General features: G+C 43.8%; 1 protein-coding gene across 2 annotated transcripts in view; it reads right to left on the bottom strand.

Annotated features, from left to right (window-relative positions):
* Nucleotides 1-2,577: 2,577 nt before the first annotated feature.
* HIRA (histone cell cycle regulator) overlaps nt 2,578-14,027 on the bottom strand; it is a 127,068-nt gene continuing 115,618 nt past the window's right edge. The window contains exons 22-25 of one of the 2 annotated variants that reach the window (XM_075321188.1): nt 9,114-9,236; nt 4,680-4,843; nt 3,916-4,004; nt 2,578-3,434 (exon numbers count right to left, since the gene is read on the bottom strand). In XM_075321188.1, the coding sequence (XP_075177303.1) occupies nt 3,318-3,434; nt 3,916-4,004; nt 4,680-4,843; nt 9,114-9,236 (493 nt within the window). In that variant the 3' untranslated portion in view covers nt 2,578-3,317. The remainder of the gene's footprint in view (nt 3,435-3,915; nt 4,005-4,679; nt 4,844-9,113; nt 9,237-14,027) is intronic. The other variant, XM_075321195.1, reaches the window with a different exon arrangement.

Below are 14,027 nucleotides of genomic sequence, written 5' to 3'. Positions count from 1 at the left end.
CCGCGATCGCCATGGCGTATCTATATGTCATTGGTTGGGAACGGACCAACTGCTATGACGTATAAGCAAGTCTAGGGTCGTGAAGAGGTTAATAATGAAATTCCGAGTACAGTTTGAAAAAGAAAAAAAAAAAACTATTGCAATTGTTTTTAGTGATATGGAGTCGGCGCCTATTTTGGTGGAGACAGTATAAAATGTGCCGACTCCAAAAATATATAAGAAATTGGGTACAGTAGTTCAATGCAGTATGTGCTGAATATTTTTTCATAAGACTTTGTGAAAGTTAATGAAATGTCTGTTCTACTTCTGATCAAAGTATCTAGGCTTTAGTTGAGATGAAGCAGTGCTGCACTTTATGTACATAAGTAGTGAAGCATCTCCTCTACAGATCAGCGTAAAAACACACTATGAAGTAACGCCATCACTCATCTCAGAACTGCTAGAACAGGTTCTTGCTACTGTAACTGACAATGCTTCAAACATGAGAAGTAGAATGAAACTTATGAACGAGAATAATGAATGTGAACAGCAGCTAGAATTAAAGCTTCAGATTCAGTAATTTGAGATGGAAGGCCACAGTCCTCTCTCTGTAACTAAGGAACAAACAGATATTACTAAAGTAGAACAGCAAATGATACTTTAGATTGAGATGATCTTGTTGAAGCTGCTTCAAATCTCTCTCCTATTCCTCAAATGCGCTGTGTTGTGCACCGCTGTAGCCGGCCATAAGAGATAGTCTGCAAGAGGAACATGCTGGAAATCTGATTGGCAAAGTGAGCAAATTTGTTATTGCTGCCAGAACCACTAAAATTGATTCCATCTTGAAGAGACGTGCTATAAAAGGGTCAGTTGTTGATCAAACCACTCGGTGAGGCAGCGCTTATTTAATGAGTGAACGTTTGCTTGAGCTGAAACCCTTTCTTGTACACATGGCCAACCCTCAGGTAACATTAAATGAAGCTCAATGGACACAGGTGGCTAAATTGAATGAGTTGCTCCATCACCCATTTACAGTGACTAAAAAGGATTAAACTCCCAGCATTTTCATAAAGGAGTGGAAGAACTTGCTGTTTTGCCTGTCCCAAAGAAGAGGTTTAATCACAGATGGCATTGCTGCTTCAATGAAACGGAGAGAGACACTGCCATTAGAAAATAAAATTCTTCTTGCAGCTGTTTATGTGGACAAAAGTCATTGTATATTGCTGGATGATCAACAGCTAAATAAAGGAAAAGAAGCTTTAACAGGTAGCGGTTAGGATGAGCGGCTACAATACGGCCAAGAGGAATTGTGTCATCCAGGTCTACTGCTACCATGTCTTCAGACTTATCAGATGAGGAGTTTAATTTTGAGGACTATTTGGACGACATAGACCAGGCACAGCATTGCCACAGAGAAAAAGATTCCACTCCCACAGAAAACGGATTGCCCATATTTCAGCAAAATTTTTGACTTCCTCTCATAGAAGTAGAAGAGTTCAACCGTTCATCAAAACTGACTGTGCATGAGGCAATTCCTTGATACTTGGGTTGGTGGCAAAGCAGTGACCACATGGGTAACATCTCTAACAATCTCCAGGTAAGTGTCGGAAAGTTATCTGCCTTAAAATAATTAGGTCAGATTTGAGGTCATGGATCTGATTGGGGCAATTCTATTTCTCAGAACAAATTCATAGACTGCACAAATGTTATTCAGTATGTTTTTGTTGAAAACCGTTTTTTGCCCACTTACTGCATAGTATATTGCATATTTACAATTTATTGAAGATTGTTATGTTCTAAAGTTGTATTCCAATAAATCTATTTTATGTTCTATCTAGATAATTTGATTATTGTATCAATGATTTAAAGCCTGATGTTACCATTTTACTACAGTAAATGTTTCAATTAAACATAAGCCATGGATGAAGGAGTCGGAGTTAAGGAAATTGGAGAGTCGGAGGTTTGGCTTACTAACTCCATAGCCCTGATGGTTTTTTTTTTCCACTTGAAAAAGAGGCTAGTCCAGCATTGAAACGCATTGTGGAAATTAAAACCCTTCTACCCATCTTAGTCCTAAGGACTCTACAGCAGTGCAGCCTAACATCCTGATATTGTCCAAATTGGTAGACAACAGAAAGTGTTTCTGGCATGGGTTCAATATTCTATTATATACAGTAAAATTTGTTCTCAAGAACTGAATAATACAGGATGTTTCAACAACCTCTATACAGTATGGATATATTGGGCCAAATGTCTTAAGTGTATGGACACTGGCCTTATTGGCTATGGCATGCAAATTGGATTACTTTACATTGTATCATATTTACTATGTATTACATATGTTTAATCTGGAACTAATTCTGCATTAGAAAACTAGTGCATTGTACAGCTACTTAATGCTGATGTATTTTAACTGGGCAGCACAGTCGGAGGGAGCTCAGTCAGTGGCTTTCCGCAAATATTTATAACGCTAAAGGGCATTCCAATTAGAAGTAATCATTCATCTATCCGATAGGTGATAATTTCTACATCAGTGGGGTTCCAACTAATGAGACCACTACCAATCTCCGAAACACTTTTATCCCCAGTGGTGCACATGCTTGACCACTGCTTCGTTCATTTTTTAGGTAACCTTATCTGATTACAAAAAGAAGTACGATACATTTTTTTTTAATTGATAGTTAGAAAAGGAATGGAAAAAACCCTGTCTTTTACAAACATTTAAAAATCAAAAACTGAATGGGTACAGAATCAGTTGTTGGATTATTTAAACACAGCAGTCATAATCTGAGCTTCCTACATTCACCGGACATGTAGGGTTGATTGTTGGCCTGTGGACAGTGCATTACAAGTTAGTACAGTCTAGTATAAAAAATAGTCTGAAATGGGGCAGCATTCTTCTTATATTCACAGATGAAATTTGGCTGGGGGGAAAAAAAAAAACCTTCAACGTGACCATTATTTTTACATTTGTATAGTGCAAGGTCTTGATTAAGCAATGGAACACTACCCTAAATATGGATGGGGCAGAGAGATTCAAGTGTTTTAGTAACGTCCTGTGCTTTTCTTGCAGACAATGGCCAACATCCTGTCATTCAGTCTATAACAGAAATCTTCAGTTTCCAGCAAACATGAAAGATAGAACAAAACACAGGGTCCAAGCTGATGCTCAACAGGCCAAAAACGGCTTCTTTAGTCCATCCTTCATGTCCATGCATGTTCCCCACAGCACCTTTGTTTCTCACATTGGACACTGCCATGCTGGTCATCCTCTCAAACTAGCAGGCAAGCACACAAAGGAGAGCAACCAAAAGGAGGTTAAGGATGTGAACCAAGTGTTATTTGTCCGTTATACTATCCAGCTGTTCCCGATATTCCGTGAAAAGACGCTGAAATCGAAGATTTTGTCCAATAAGTGGGAGCAATTCCTGCAGTAAACTCCTTTTCCTAAATCCCTAGAATATCAAAAACAAAAGCACAATAAATATCATAACTTTTCTTTAAGATAAAATGACATAATCCGGTTTTAAGTCCATATGGCCCAGATGGTGACTTTCATGTGATAAACCGTCCCTGCCATAAACACTATTCAACACAAAATATGGTCCCGATGGTGACTGTCATGTGATAAACCGTCCCTGCCATAAACACTATTCAGCTCAAAACTGCAGAAATTAGAATGCCTATGTGATCCCAGCCTAAACCTTTTACAACACTTATGTACTCTACTTTAGACCCCTTTTTTTGGGTGGGTGTACATGTGACCAATCTCATTCTAAAAGTGAGTGTTACCCTTTAAAAACATTTTCTTCTAGATGGGAGTCACCTACTATGGTGCTAAATGGAAACTCCCTTTACGAAGGTGATTAAGAATCTAAGTGTACCAGTAAGAATAGTAATCCTATATGGACTAGAATGTTTTTCCAAGAACCTTACCAATATTTTAGATTCCCATTGACTGTCAGATGAGTGATGGACAGGACCAAGCAGCTCCTGGCATACTTCACGTAGCTTCTGTTCAAAACCTGTGGGGCAATTAATATATTATTCATTTTTATTTATATAACCTAATTAATTTCATGGTGCTGTACATGAGAAGGGGGTTACATGCAAAATACATATAGTTACAGTAGACAGATAAGTAGAAAGGGCCCTGCCCATGCGGGCTTACATTCTATAGGATAATGGGGAGTAGACAGTAGGTTGGTTGGTTGAAGCAGCTCCAGTTGTGGGGAGGAAGCAGCGGAGTCATTGCAGGCTGTAAGCTTTCTTGAAGAGAGAGGTTTTCAAGTTCCGTTTGGAACTTGCGAGTGCAGCACATAATCTGACGCATTGAGGCGCAGAATTCCAGAGGACAGAAGTCTTGGAGATGGTTGGATGAGGAACAGATAAGTATGGAGGAGAGAAGGAGGTCTTGGGAGGACCGGAGATAACGTTTTGGAGTATATCGGGATATTAGTTCGGAGATATACGGAGAAGACAGGTTATGGATGGCTTTGTATGTCAGTGTTAATAGATATATAAAATGTTTACTTGTGTACATTGCTCATACAAACTTGTCCCTTATTGACTTGTGTCTCAGTTTCTGCATTGTGAGCAAGCTTTGTCCAGATAAATTCATTATCTTTCATTTAATTTTACAAAGCAAAAAGTCATGACTGTTGCTTATATTAGCATAGACTTTAGAGATTCAAACTCACCTTCATTAACCAGGTAACGTGCATAGATGAGCAACCAGTATTTGTATTCCTGGCTTGACTGTAGTATCAGGGCACCCGCAATCTGATTTTCAAGGTAAGCCATGGTTGTTTCCTGCTGCACTTGGTGAGGCATTGTGAAAAGGTGAGCGGCCTGTCTGCCTGCACTAAAAGTCACAAAGCTATTAGTTATAAAAGTAAAAAGATGAAAAAAATATATCTTTAAATGGTTCGTAGTAAGCTTATAAGCTATATCTGCTATCCAAAAAAACAACTCCCATTCCAAGAATGGGCTCCAATCGCTTGGGGTCTGAGCACTGGGACTTTCACATATCCAAAGCTAACAGGGCTCTGCATGTGCCTCTGCACTCCATTCATTCTCTATGGGACTACTGGAGCGCAATATTCATCTAGCATCATTCGCCCCATGCAAAGCCCCGTTCTCTGGTTTGTTGAGGGTCCAGCGGTCAAATACCAAACAATTAATAAGTTATCCACTGTCCTGTAGATGGGAGTTGTCATAAAAAACTTGTTATAACCCCTTATCACTTGTTATCACCCTTTCCATACTTAAGACATAGTCAGGAAATACCATATTTGTTGGATTATAATATGCACAATTTATATATTATATATAAACAAAACAAATTGCTATAAAAGCATTTGCAGCTGCCTTCCCGATGATACAGAGAACAGCTCTCTTCCCTCCTGTCCCACTCTTATCAGTCTGATCAGTGCAGCACAGGAGAAAGTTACCTAGACTTGCACGGATGCTGCACGTCCGACTAGCTTAAAGGGGTTGTACACTACTCAAGCAACCCCTTTTCAGTTTGAATGTTTCCCACTCTTTAAATAAAACACATACTCACCTTCTGTCCTGGCACTGTTCTAGCAGGGTTGGCATTCGCTCTCCTGGGGCTCACGTGACATTGATACGTCATTCAAGCCCTGTGCCCAATCAGTGCTCGCTTCACTCTCCCTGCCTTCAGATGAATTAATCAAACATCAAGAGGAAGTCAGAACTATGGCTGACAGCTCACTTTCTACTGATGTTTGATACATCCCAAGGTGGGGAAAGAGAAGCCAGCACTGATTGGAAAAAGGACTCATGACGCCACAGCATCATGTGAGCCCTAGGAGAGCGAGTACCGACCCTGCTAAAACAGCACCGGCTCAAAAGGGGAGTATAGAGTTTTGATATTAACAGGACAAACAATCAAATTAAAAAGGGGTTGTCCGATAAGTGTACAACCCTTTTAAAGGTCCTTTCAACCTGACTAGCCGAAGAACCTTTCAGGTCATGTGATAAGTCTCATGCCTGGAAGGAACTTCAAACCATAGTATTCTATAGTGCTTGTGTGTTGTTTTGGTTATATAGCTGTGTGTTGTGATGGAGCTGTACTTGTGTTGCTTAAATATAACTGAGCATGTCATAGTTGAGCTGTGTATTTTGATAATCTAGCTGAGCTGTGTGCATTTTAATGATGTAACTGACCATGTTGTAGTTGAGCTTTGTGTGGTGTTTTGAGGATGTAGCTGTGCTGAGCTTTGTCTGTTTTGACGATACAGTTGCGTTCAGTGTGTATGTACTGTATATAATGTAGTCTTAGGGCTCATTCAGACGACCGTTCCGTCTGTCCTGTTCAATTTCTGTTTTTTGTGAACCTACCGACAAGACCATCTTTTCAATGTCTTTGTGTAGGATCGGATGGCACACTGAAGCACTTCCGTGTGCCATCAGTTCCTACAAAAAGCACACCGGATTCCGTATGTCCGTTCCATTATTATGGAACGTGTCCTATTCTGTTCCGTAATTGCAGACCGTGACACAACACAAATCAATGGATCCGCAAAATCCCTGGAAGCCAAACGGAAGCACTTCTCTGTGACTTCCGTCGTGTGCCCCTGCAGTCTGTGTCCCACGGCTGCTCGCATTGCAGTGTGTCAGCATCTGCCTGCACAGCAGTGTGAGCAGCTGCGGGGATGACAAGTGCCGACATCAGGACGTTAGATCAGATCATTACCTGCTGGGATGATCTTCACTGCACTCCTGACGTTAGCGCTCGTCACTCTCTTCCATGCCCACCGCGTTCTCACAGCAAATCTCGCGAGCGTTCCCAGACTGACTAGCGGTGATGTCACGTGCAGCTTGCGATACTTCGTCGGACAATGGAAGTCAGTGGCGAGCGCTGACGTCAGGAGTACAGTGGAATTCATCACTGCAGGTAATGTACTTAGCTAACTTCATGACGTCGGCACTCGTTATCCCCAGTGGTGACCTGGGCTGACCTATTGATGTTAGCTCAAGTCACTCCACTGCTCTCCCAAATAATGGGGAACTTTCTGTTCTTCACTGACTGGGACACTGAGTATGGTATGGATCATCGTGGGATCGGCGCATCCAATGGATGCGCCAGTTCTGGGGCGGCTGCGACCTATTTTAAGGCTGGGGAGGGTCCAATAACCATGGACCTCCGTAGTCTGAGAATACCAGACCACAGCTGTCCGGTTTTACCTTGGCTGGTGATCGAATTTGGTGGGGGGGACCCCATGTTTGTTTTAAATTAATTTATTTCATTTCAAATAACGTAGGGTGCCCTCTGTTTTGGATTACCAGCCAAGGTGAAGCAGCCAGCTGTGGTCTGCAGTCGTCTGCTTTACCCTAGCTGGCTAAAAAATATAGGAGAGACCCCACTTTTTTTTTTTTAATTATTTATTTCTTGGCTAAGTACAAGGCCAAACACCCTTTAGTGCCACATGAAAGGCACTAAAGGATGCAAAATTACAAAATGCAGGGAAGTGGAAAATTTTATATATCTATCTATGATAAGCGCAGACATCATGAGGTTAGCTAAGTTCATTACCTAAGGTGATGAGCTCTGCTGAACTCATGACGTCAGTGCTCGTGACTGAGTTCCATGGTCTGACGTATCACATCAAGTATCGCGGACTGTGACTAGCGGTGACGTAGCTCAGGTGATGTGAGGTCACAGCTGGAGTCCTCCACCAGTGACTGGAAATCACTCGAGTGATGTCTCCGCTGACCACGCGGCTGACTTCACTTGCTGCAGCAGACTGTCATGTTCTACGGCTCTCGCTGTGAGATTCAGATGTAGCAGTGCTGGAAGCATCGTGGGACCTCATGTGGATTACGTCAGACCTGGAGGGGTGTTTGGGGGGGTTAATAAAGTGGTGAAAGAGGATGCTTTTTTTGTCTTATTTCAAATAAAGGATTTTTTTTAGGCGTTTGTGTTTATTTACTTTCACTTACAGATTAGTGATGAGGGGGTGTCTTCTGCCATCACTAATCTAGGACTTAGTGGCAGCAGCTATGCACTGCTATTAACTCCTTATTACCCGATTGTCACCGCACCAGGGCAGTCGGAGGAGCCGGGTAAAGTCCCGGGACTGTCGCATCTAATGGATGTGGTAATTCCGGGCATCTGCTGGTTGATATTTTTAGGCTGGAGGGCTCCCAATAACGTCGGTCTCCCCAACCTGAGAATGCCAGCCCCCAGCTCAGCTGTGGGGCTTTATTTGGACATCAAAGTTGGGCGGGACCGCATGCCGGGTTTTTAGAATTATTTATTTTACTGTACCATATAGACTCGCCCACTGGTGTGATTGGTTGCAGTCAGACAGCTGTCACACAGCATGGAAGGGCGTCTGAATGAAACTAATCCCAGATGCCAGTGATCAAGGGAAGCAGTGAATATGTATCAGCCTAATGAGCGGCCAGCTCGGGAAGAAGAAGGAGCTGCCACAGGAGTAGTGTGACAGCCTTGCGGTGATCGGTGAGTATGCAGCACTTGCTCCTACCCCTTTGCGCCGGATTCTGTTCCCCATAGACGTTATATGGGGACATAGGGCACACAGACCATATACAGAGCGGAACGGATGCGGTTATCACACGGATGCATCAGTGGAAAAACAGGACCGTTTTTTGTGGACCGCAAAAAAACGGTCGTGTGAATGTAGCCTTGTGTATGAGTGCTGCAGTGTGTGTATATAATGTGCGTACTGTAAATCTATATCTGTATAATACACATGCTGCAGAAAACCACTAACAATAGAGCTATTTCTACTCCAGTCAATTAAAAATAGTGATATTGATCCATTCACGTCTTTAAACCACCAGGAAAGTGTAAATTAGTAGGAAATATGTTTTTTCTGCTAAACCTGGGATACGTCCAGAAAATACAGTATTTACTTTAGTTTATTTTCTCTTTAGAGAATAAAAATCAAACCTACCTCCTTGTATATTTGTGAATGAGACATTGTAATATGTAATAGGTATGTGATGAGGGACGGAAGCTTTCAAATATTTGAAGTTTCAAAATGCCGTATAATTAAGTGTATGTAAACATACAAAAAAAAAAATCTTTACAATTGAAGCTACACTTTATTTCAGAGTAGAGCGTATTAATATTTTCTTACTTGGACGCTCGTCCTTGGATTATGGCTAGTGGTCCAGAGCACATCATGGCTTCCTGTGAGGTCAAACAATTCCTATAATCTGCGCACTGCGCCAAGGAATCTTGTTTGTCAGATACCAGGTTCCTGTTCAGGTGCAGAGATTAGCAATTAATACAAAAGTAATAAAACAAATGTGGATTTTGGATAACTCAACAAAAGTAAAAAAATAACCTAAATGAAAAGTAAAGTAAACAAATTTGTAGGATGCTGGTCCAGCATCCACGTTGATTTTCCGTGGCATCCAGCCCAGTGTAGTGCTAACTTCCTCAGTTGTACAAGAATAGGGAGCACATCCTAGTAAATATATATAAAAAGTATATCCTTTTTTATATATATTTACTTGGATGTGCTCCCTATTCTTGTGCAGTACTTTCTCTCCTCTTAAATTATGGTCCCTTTACTGTATGGGTGAGCAGCCATTACTTATTACTTCTGGCGGTGCGCCCTCCCCCCCTTTTTCCTAACTTCCTCAGTTGACACTCGGATGTCGACATCCTAGCATATCTTGATTACTTGGCCCCGTTACATCATAACATACTGCAAACTCAACAATAAACAACTGATCACATTTGCGCATATCATGTACCACAGTTTAGTTACACGCCATCTATGTCTAACAGATGTGGGGGTTGCTGTGAACGGTGGGAAGTGGACCCACATCTATCAGGCTATTACCCCATTACAACGTACCAAGGTAAATCGGAAAGAGCCAAGGCGAACCGCCAGAATGGTCTCATCTAATGTGATGTGCCACTTCCAGGGTGGCTGTGGGATAGTATTTTTAGGCTGGGAAGGGCACAAAATCATGGACCTTCTCAGCCTGATAATATCAGCTCACAGCTGTTTGCTTTACCTTTGATGGTTATAAAAAATGAAGGGGACTGCAAGTCGTTTATTCCAATTAATTATTTGGTTAATAGCGGTAAAGTCTATCTTTGCACATCTTTAACACATATGACACATACGTACACATGGATGGTTAAAATGGAACATGTCACACCTGTGTTTTTATAAACGGACGTGTATAAGGAGCCTTAGAGAAAAAGATGATGTGGAATTATTGGTTACACTATTACGGATTGGGCTATATGCAGTAATAAACTCTTCGGAAGGATCCTATTGTTTTTCCTTTGTGTTGAATGACACAGATGTGTAGTACAGCATACTATTCTTCACTAGCCCGGTGTATTGTTCATTTTCATGGCCAGGACTTTGATATTGATGCGTCATCAATATGAGATCAAAAGGTCTCAACCACCCAACAATCAGTGTATATACTGTAGTGCTGGAACACAATAGCTCCTTACACTGTGTAGTGTGAATTCTTAGGTTCTGCTGCCATTCACGTCAATATCAAAGTGATTTCTCATTATTTACAAGTTTTTATCCACATTTACCCCCTCTCTGGCTATTCACTTATTAATTTGTAACTGTATTGCATTGCAAGCCTGTAGAACAGTATCTGCTGTCTCTCTATGGCTCTTGGCAGGATGAATAGAATGCAAACATTACAAGAAAGCTAGTCCATAGTACTGCAAGTAGGGACATGCCACAAGTCCAGTCTCACTGACAAAAAGAGGGGCAGATGGTAAGATCTATTGCCGTCAGCTAAGATCTCAGCATGTGCTCTGAGGGGTAGGCAACATCAAAATTTTCACAAATGCCATATAAAACAAACTCAAATCTTCAGCGTTCTCCAGATATACGGCTAGAGATAAAGGAAACCTGACACGTTAGATAACGATACTAACATGCAGATATAGAGGCAATCTGTAGATTAATAGCATTAGAAAGGTGCTGTCCCACTGAGGAGAAGAGGACCCCGGGCGAGCGACGCAACAATAAGGGGTACACCAGGGAAACACTACAGCGAATGTCCCTGGCCATAGGGAGATGGGTGCGAGCTCACTTCCTAGCACTCACATGAGGACGATCCTTGCACTCCCTAACATCCCTAGATGGGTATTTCCCCCCATGCGCCATCATGTGACTAGGTCCTCGCTGGCCCTGAACTCACCCTGACTAGTGCGAAGGCCAGATAAAACACAAAAAAGGTTAAACCAACAGGAAAAAGACACAACAAATAGTTCTCCACAGCTTCTCAAGCAGGAAGCTTCTCAGGTGCAAAAGAAAACATGTCAGCTTCTCCAGAGCCAGGCTCCTTCTAAGTGGTCAGTTATAGACTGAGCTACAGCCAGCATATGAGAGTGAGGAGTGCGTTTATATAGTAGAAGGGCTTAAATGCAGCTGAGATTAAGAGCTAAAAGTCAATCTCAAAAAGATACAAAAAAGACCTTAGCCCCTTCAGCATCAAATGGAATTAAATACGCTCCTACTGAGGATAAGTGATGAGCAAATTCTAAAACGAATCCAAGATCAAACAAATGCTGAGACCCTCTGTTCCCTGATCCCCCCAATGTCTCAGCAGGGCACAACACACTTGTGATAGGTGCCCACCCGTACTAATGAAAGTACAGATCCTGGGAGAAAAAAGGGAATTTTGTTTACTTACCGTAAATTCCTTTTCTTCTAGCTCCTATTGGGAGACCCAGACAATTGGGTGTATAGCTTCTGCCTCCGGAGGCCACACAAAGTATTACACTTTTAAAAAAGTGTAACCCCTCCCCTCTGCCTATACACCCTCCCGTGGATCACAGGCTCCTCAGTTTTGGTGCAAAAGCAGGAAGGAGAAAACTTATAAATTGGTCTAGGGTAAATTCAATCTGAAGGATGTTCGGAGAACTGAAAACCATGAACCATAAGAACAAATCAACATCAACAACATGTGTACACAAAAGAACAACCAGCCCGAAGGGCACAGGGGTGGGTGCTGGGTCTCCCAATAGGAGCTAGAAGAAAAGGAATTTACGGTAAGTAAACAAAATTCCCTTTTTCTTTGTCGCTCCATTGAGAGACCCAGACAATTGGGACGTCCAAGAGCAGTCCCTGGGTGGGTAAAAGAATACCTCAATAGAAGGAGCCGAAAAACGGCCCCCTCTTACAGGTGGGCAACCGCCGCCTGGAGGACTCGCCTACCTAGACTGGCGTCTGCCGAAGCATAGGCATGCACTTGATAGTGCTTCGTGAAAGTGTGCAGACTAGACCACGTAGCTGCCTGACACACCTGCTGAGCCGTCGCCCGGTGCCGAAAAGCCCAGGATGCACCTACGGCTCTGGTAGAATGGGCTTTCAACCCTGAAGGAAGTGGAAGCCCAGAAGAACGGTAGGCCTCGAGAATCGGTTCCTTGATCCACCGAGCCAAGGTTGACTTGGAGGCCTGAGAGTCCTTACGCTGGCCAGCGACAAGGACAAAGAGCGCGTCTGAACGGCGCAGGGGCGCCGTGCGAGACACGTAGAACCAGAGTGCTCTCACTAGATCCAAAGAGTGCAAATCCTTTTCACACTGGTGAATTGGATTAGGGCAAAAGGAAGGTAAGGAGATATCCTGATTTAGATGAAAAGAGGATACCACCTTAGGGAGAAATTCCGGGACAGGACGCAGAACCACCTTATCCTGGTGGAAAACCAGGAAGGGGGCTTTGCATGACAGCGCTGCAAGCTCAGACACTCTCCGAAGTGATGTGACTGCCACCAGGAAGGCCACCTTCTGAGAAAGACGGGAGAGAGAGACATCCCGCAGCGGCTCAAAAGGCGGCTTTTGAAGAGCCGTCAGAACCCTGTTAAGATCCCAAGGTTCCAACGGACGTTTGTAAGGTGGGACCATGTGGCAAACCCCCTGCAGGAACGTGCGGACCTGCGGAAGCCTGGCTAGACGCTTTTGAAAAAACACGGAGAGCGCCGACACTTGGCCCTTGAGAGAGCCGAGGGACAAACCCTTGTCCATTCCAGATTGTAGGAATGAAAGAAATGTGGGTAAAGCAAACGGCCATGGAGGAAAACCGTTATCAGAGCACCAGGATAAGAAGATTTGCCAAGACCTGTAATAGATTTTGGCGGACGTTGGCTTCCTGGCTTGTCTCATGGTGGCAATGACATCCTGAGATAACCCTGAAGACGCTAGGAGCCAGGACTCAATGGCCACACAGTCAGGTTGAGGGCCACAGAATTCAGATGGAAAAACGGCCCTTGTGACAGCAAGTCTGGGGGTCTGGAAGCGCCCACGGTTGACCCACCGTGAGATGCCACAGATCCGGATACCACGACCGCCTCGGCCAGTCTGGAGCGACGAGAATGGCGCGACGGCAGTCGGACCGGATCTTGCATAGTACTCTGGGCAGCATCGCCAGAGGGGGAAACACATATGGCAGTCGAAACTGCGACCAATCCTGGACCAGCTCTGTGATCCTGAGACCGTGCCATGAAGGCCGGGACCTTGTTGTTGTGTCGTGACGCCATGAGATCGACGTCCGGCGTTCCCCAGCGGCGACAGATCTCTCGAAACACGTCTGGGTGAAGAGACCATTCCCCCGCGTCCATGCCCTGACGACTGAGAAAATCTGCTTCCCAGTTTTCCACGCCCGGGATGTGAACTGCGGAGATGGTGGAGCCTGTGACTTCCACCCACTGCAGAATCCGCCCGACTTCCTGGAAGGCTTGACGACTGCGAGTGCCGCCTTGATGGTTGATGTAGGCGACGGCAGTGGCGTTGTCCGACTGGATTCGGATCTGCCTGCCCTCCAGCCACCGATGGAAAGCCAATAGGGCTAGATATACTGCCCTTATCTCCAGAATATTGATCTGAAGGGACGATTCTATTGGAGTCCAGGTTCCTTGAGCCCTGTGATGGAGAAAAAACGCTCCCCAACCTGACAGGCTCGCGTCCGTGGTGACCACGGCCCAGGTTGGGGGGAGGAAGGATTTTCCCCGAGACAGATGTGGGTAGGAGCCACCACTGAAGTGATGTTTTGGCTGCAA

Source organism: Anomaloglossus baeobatrachus, chromosome 1 (assembly GCF_048569485.1).
Source record: "Anomaloglossus baeobatrachus isolate aAnoBae1 chromosome 1, aAnoBae1.hap1, whole genome shotgun sequence".
NCBI lineage: Eukaryota > Metazoa > Chordata > Amphibia > Anura > Aromobatidae > Anomaloglossus > Anomaloglossus baeobatrachus.
This window is presented reverse-complemented; position numbering and strand designations above follow the sequence as displayed.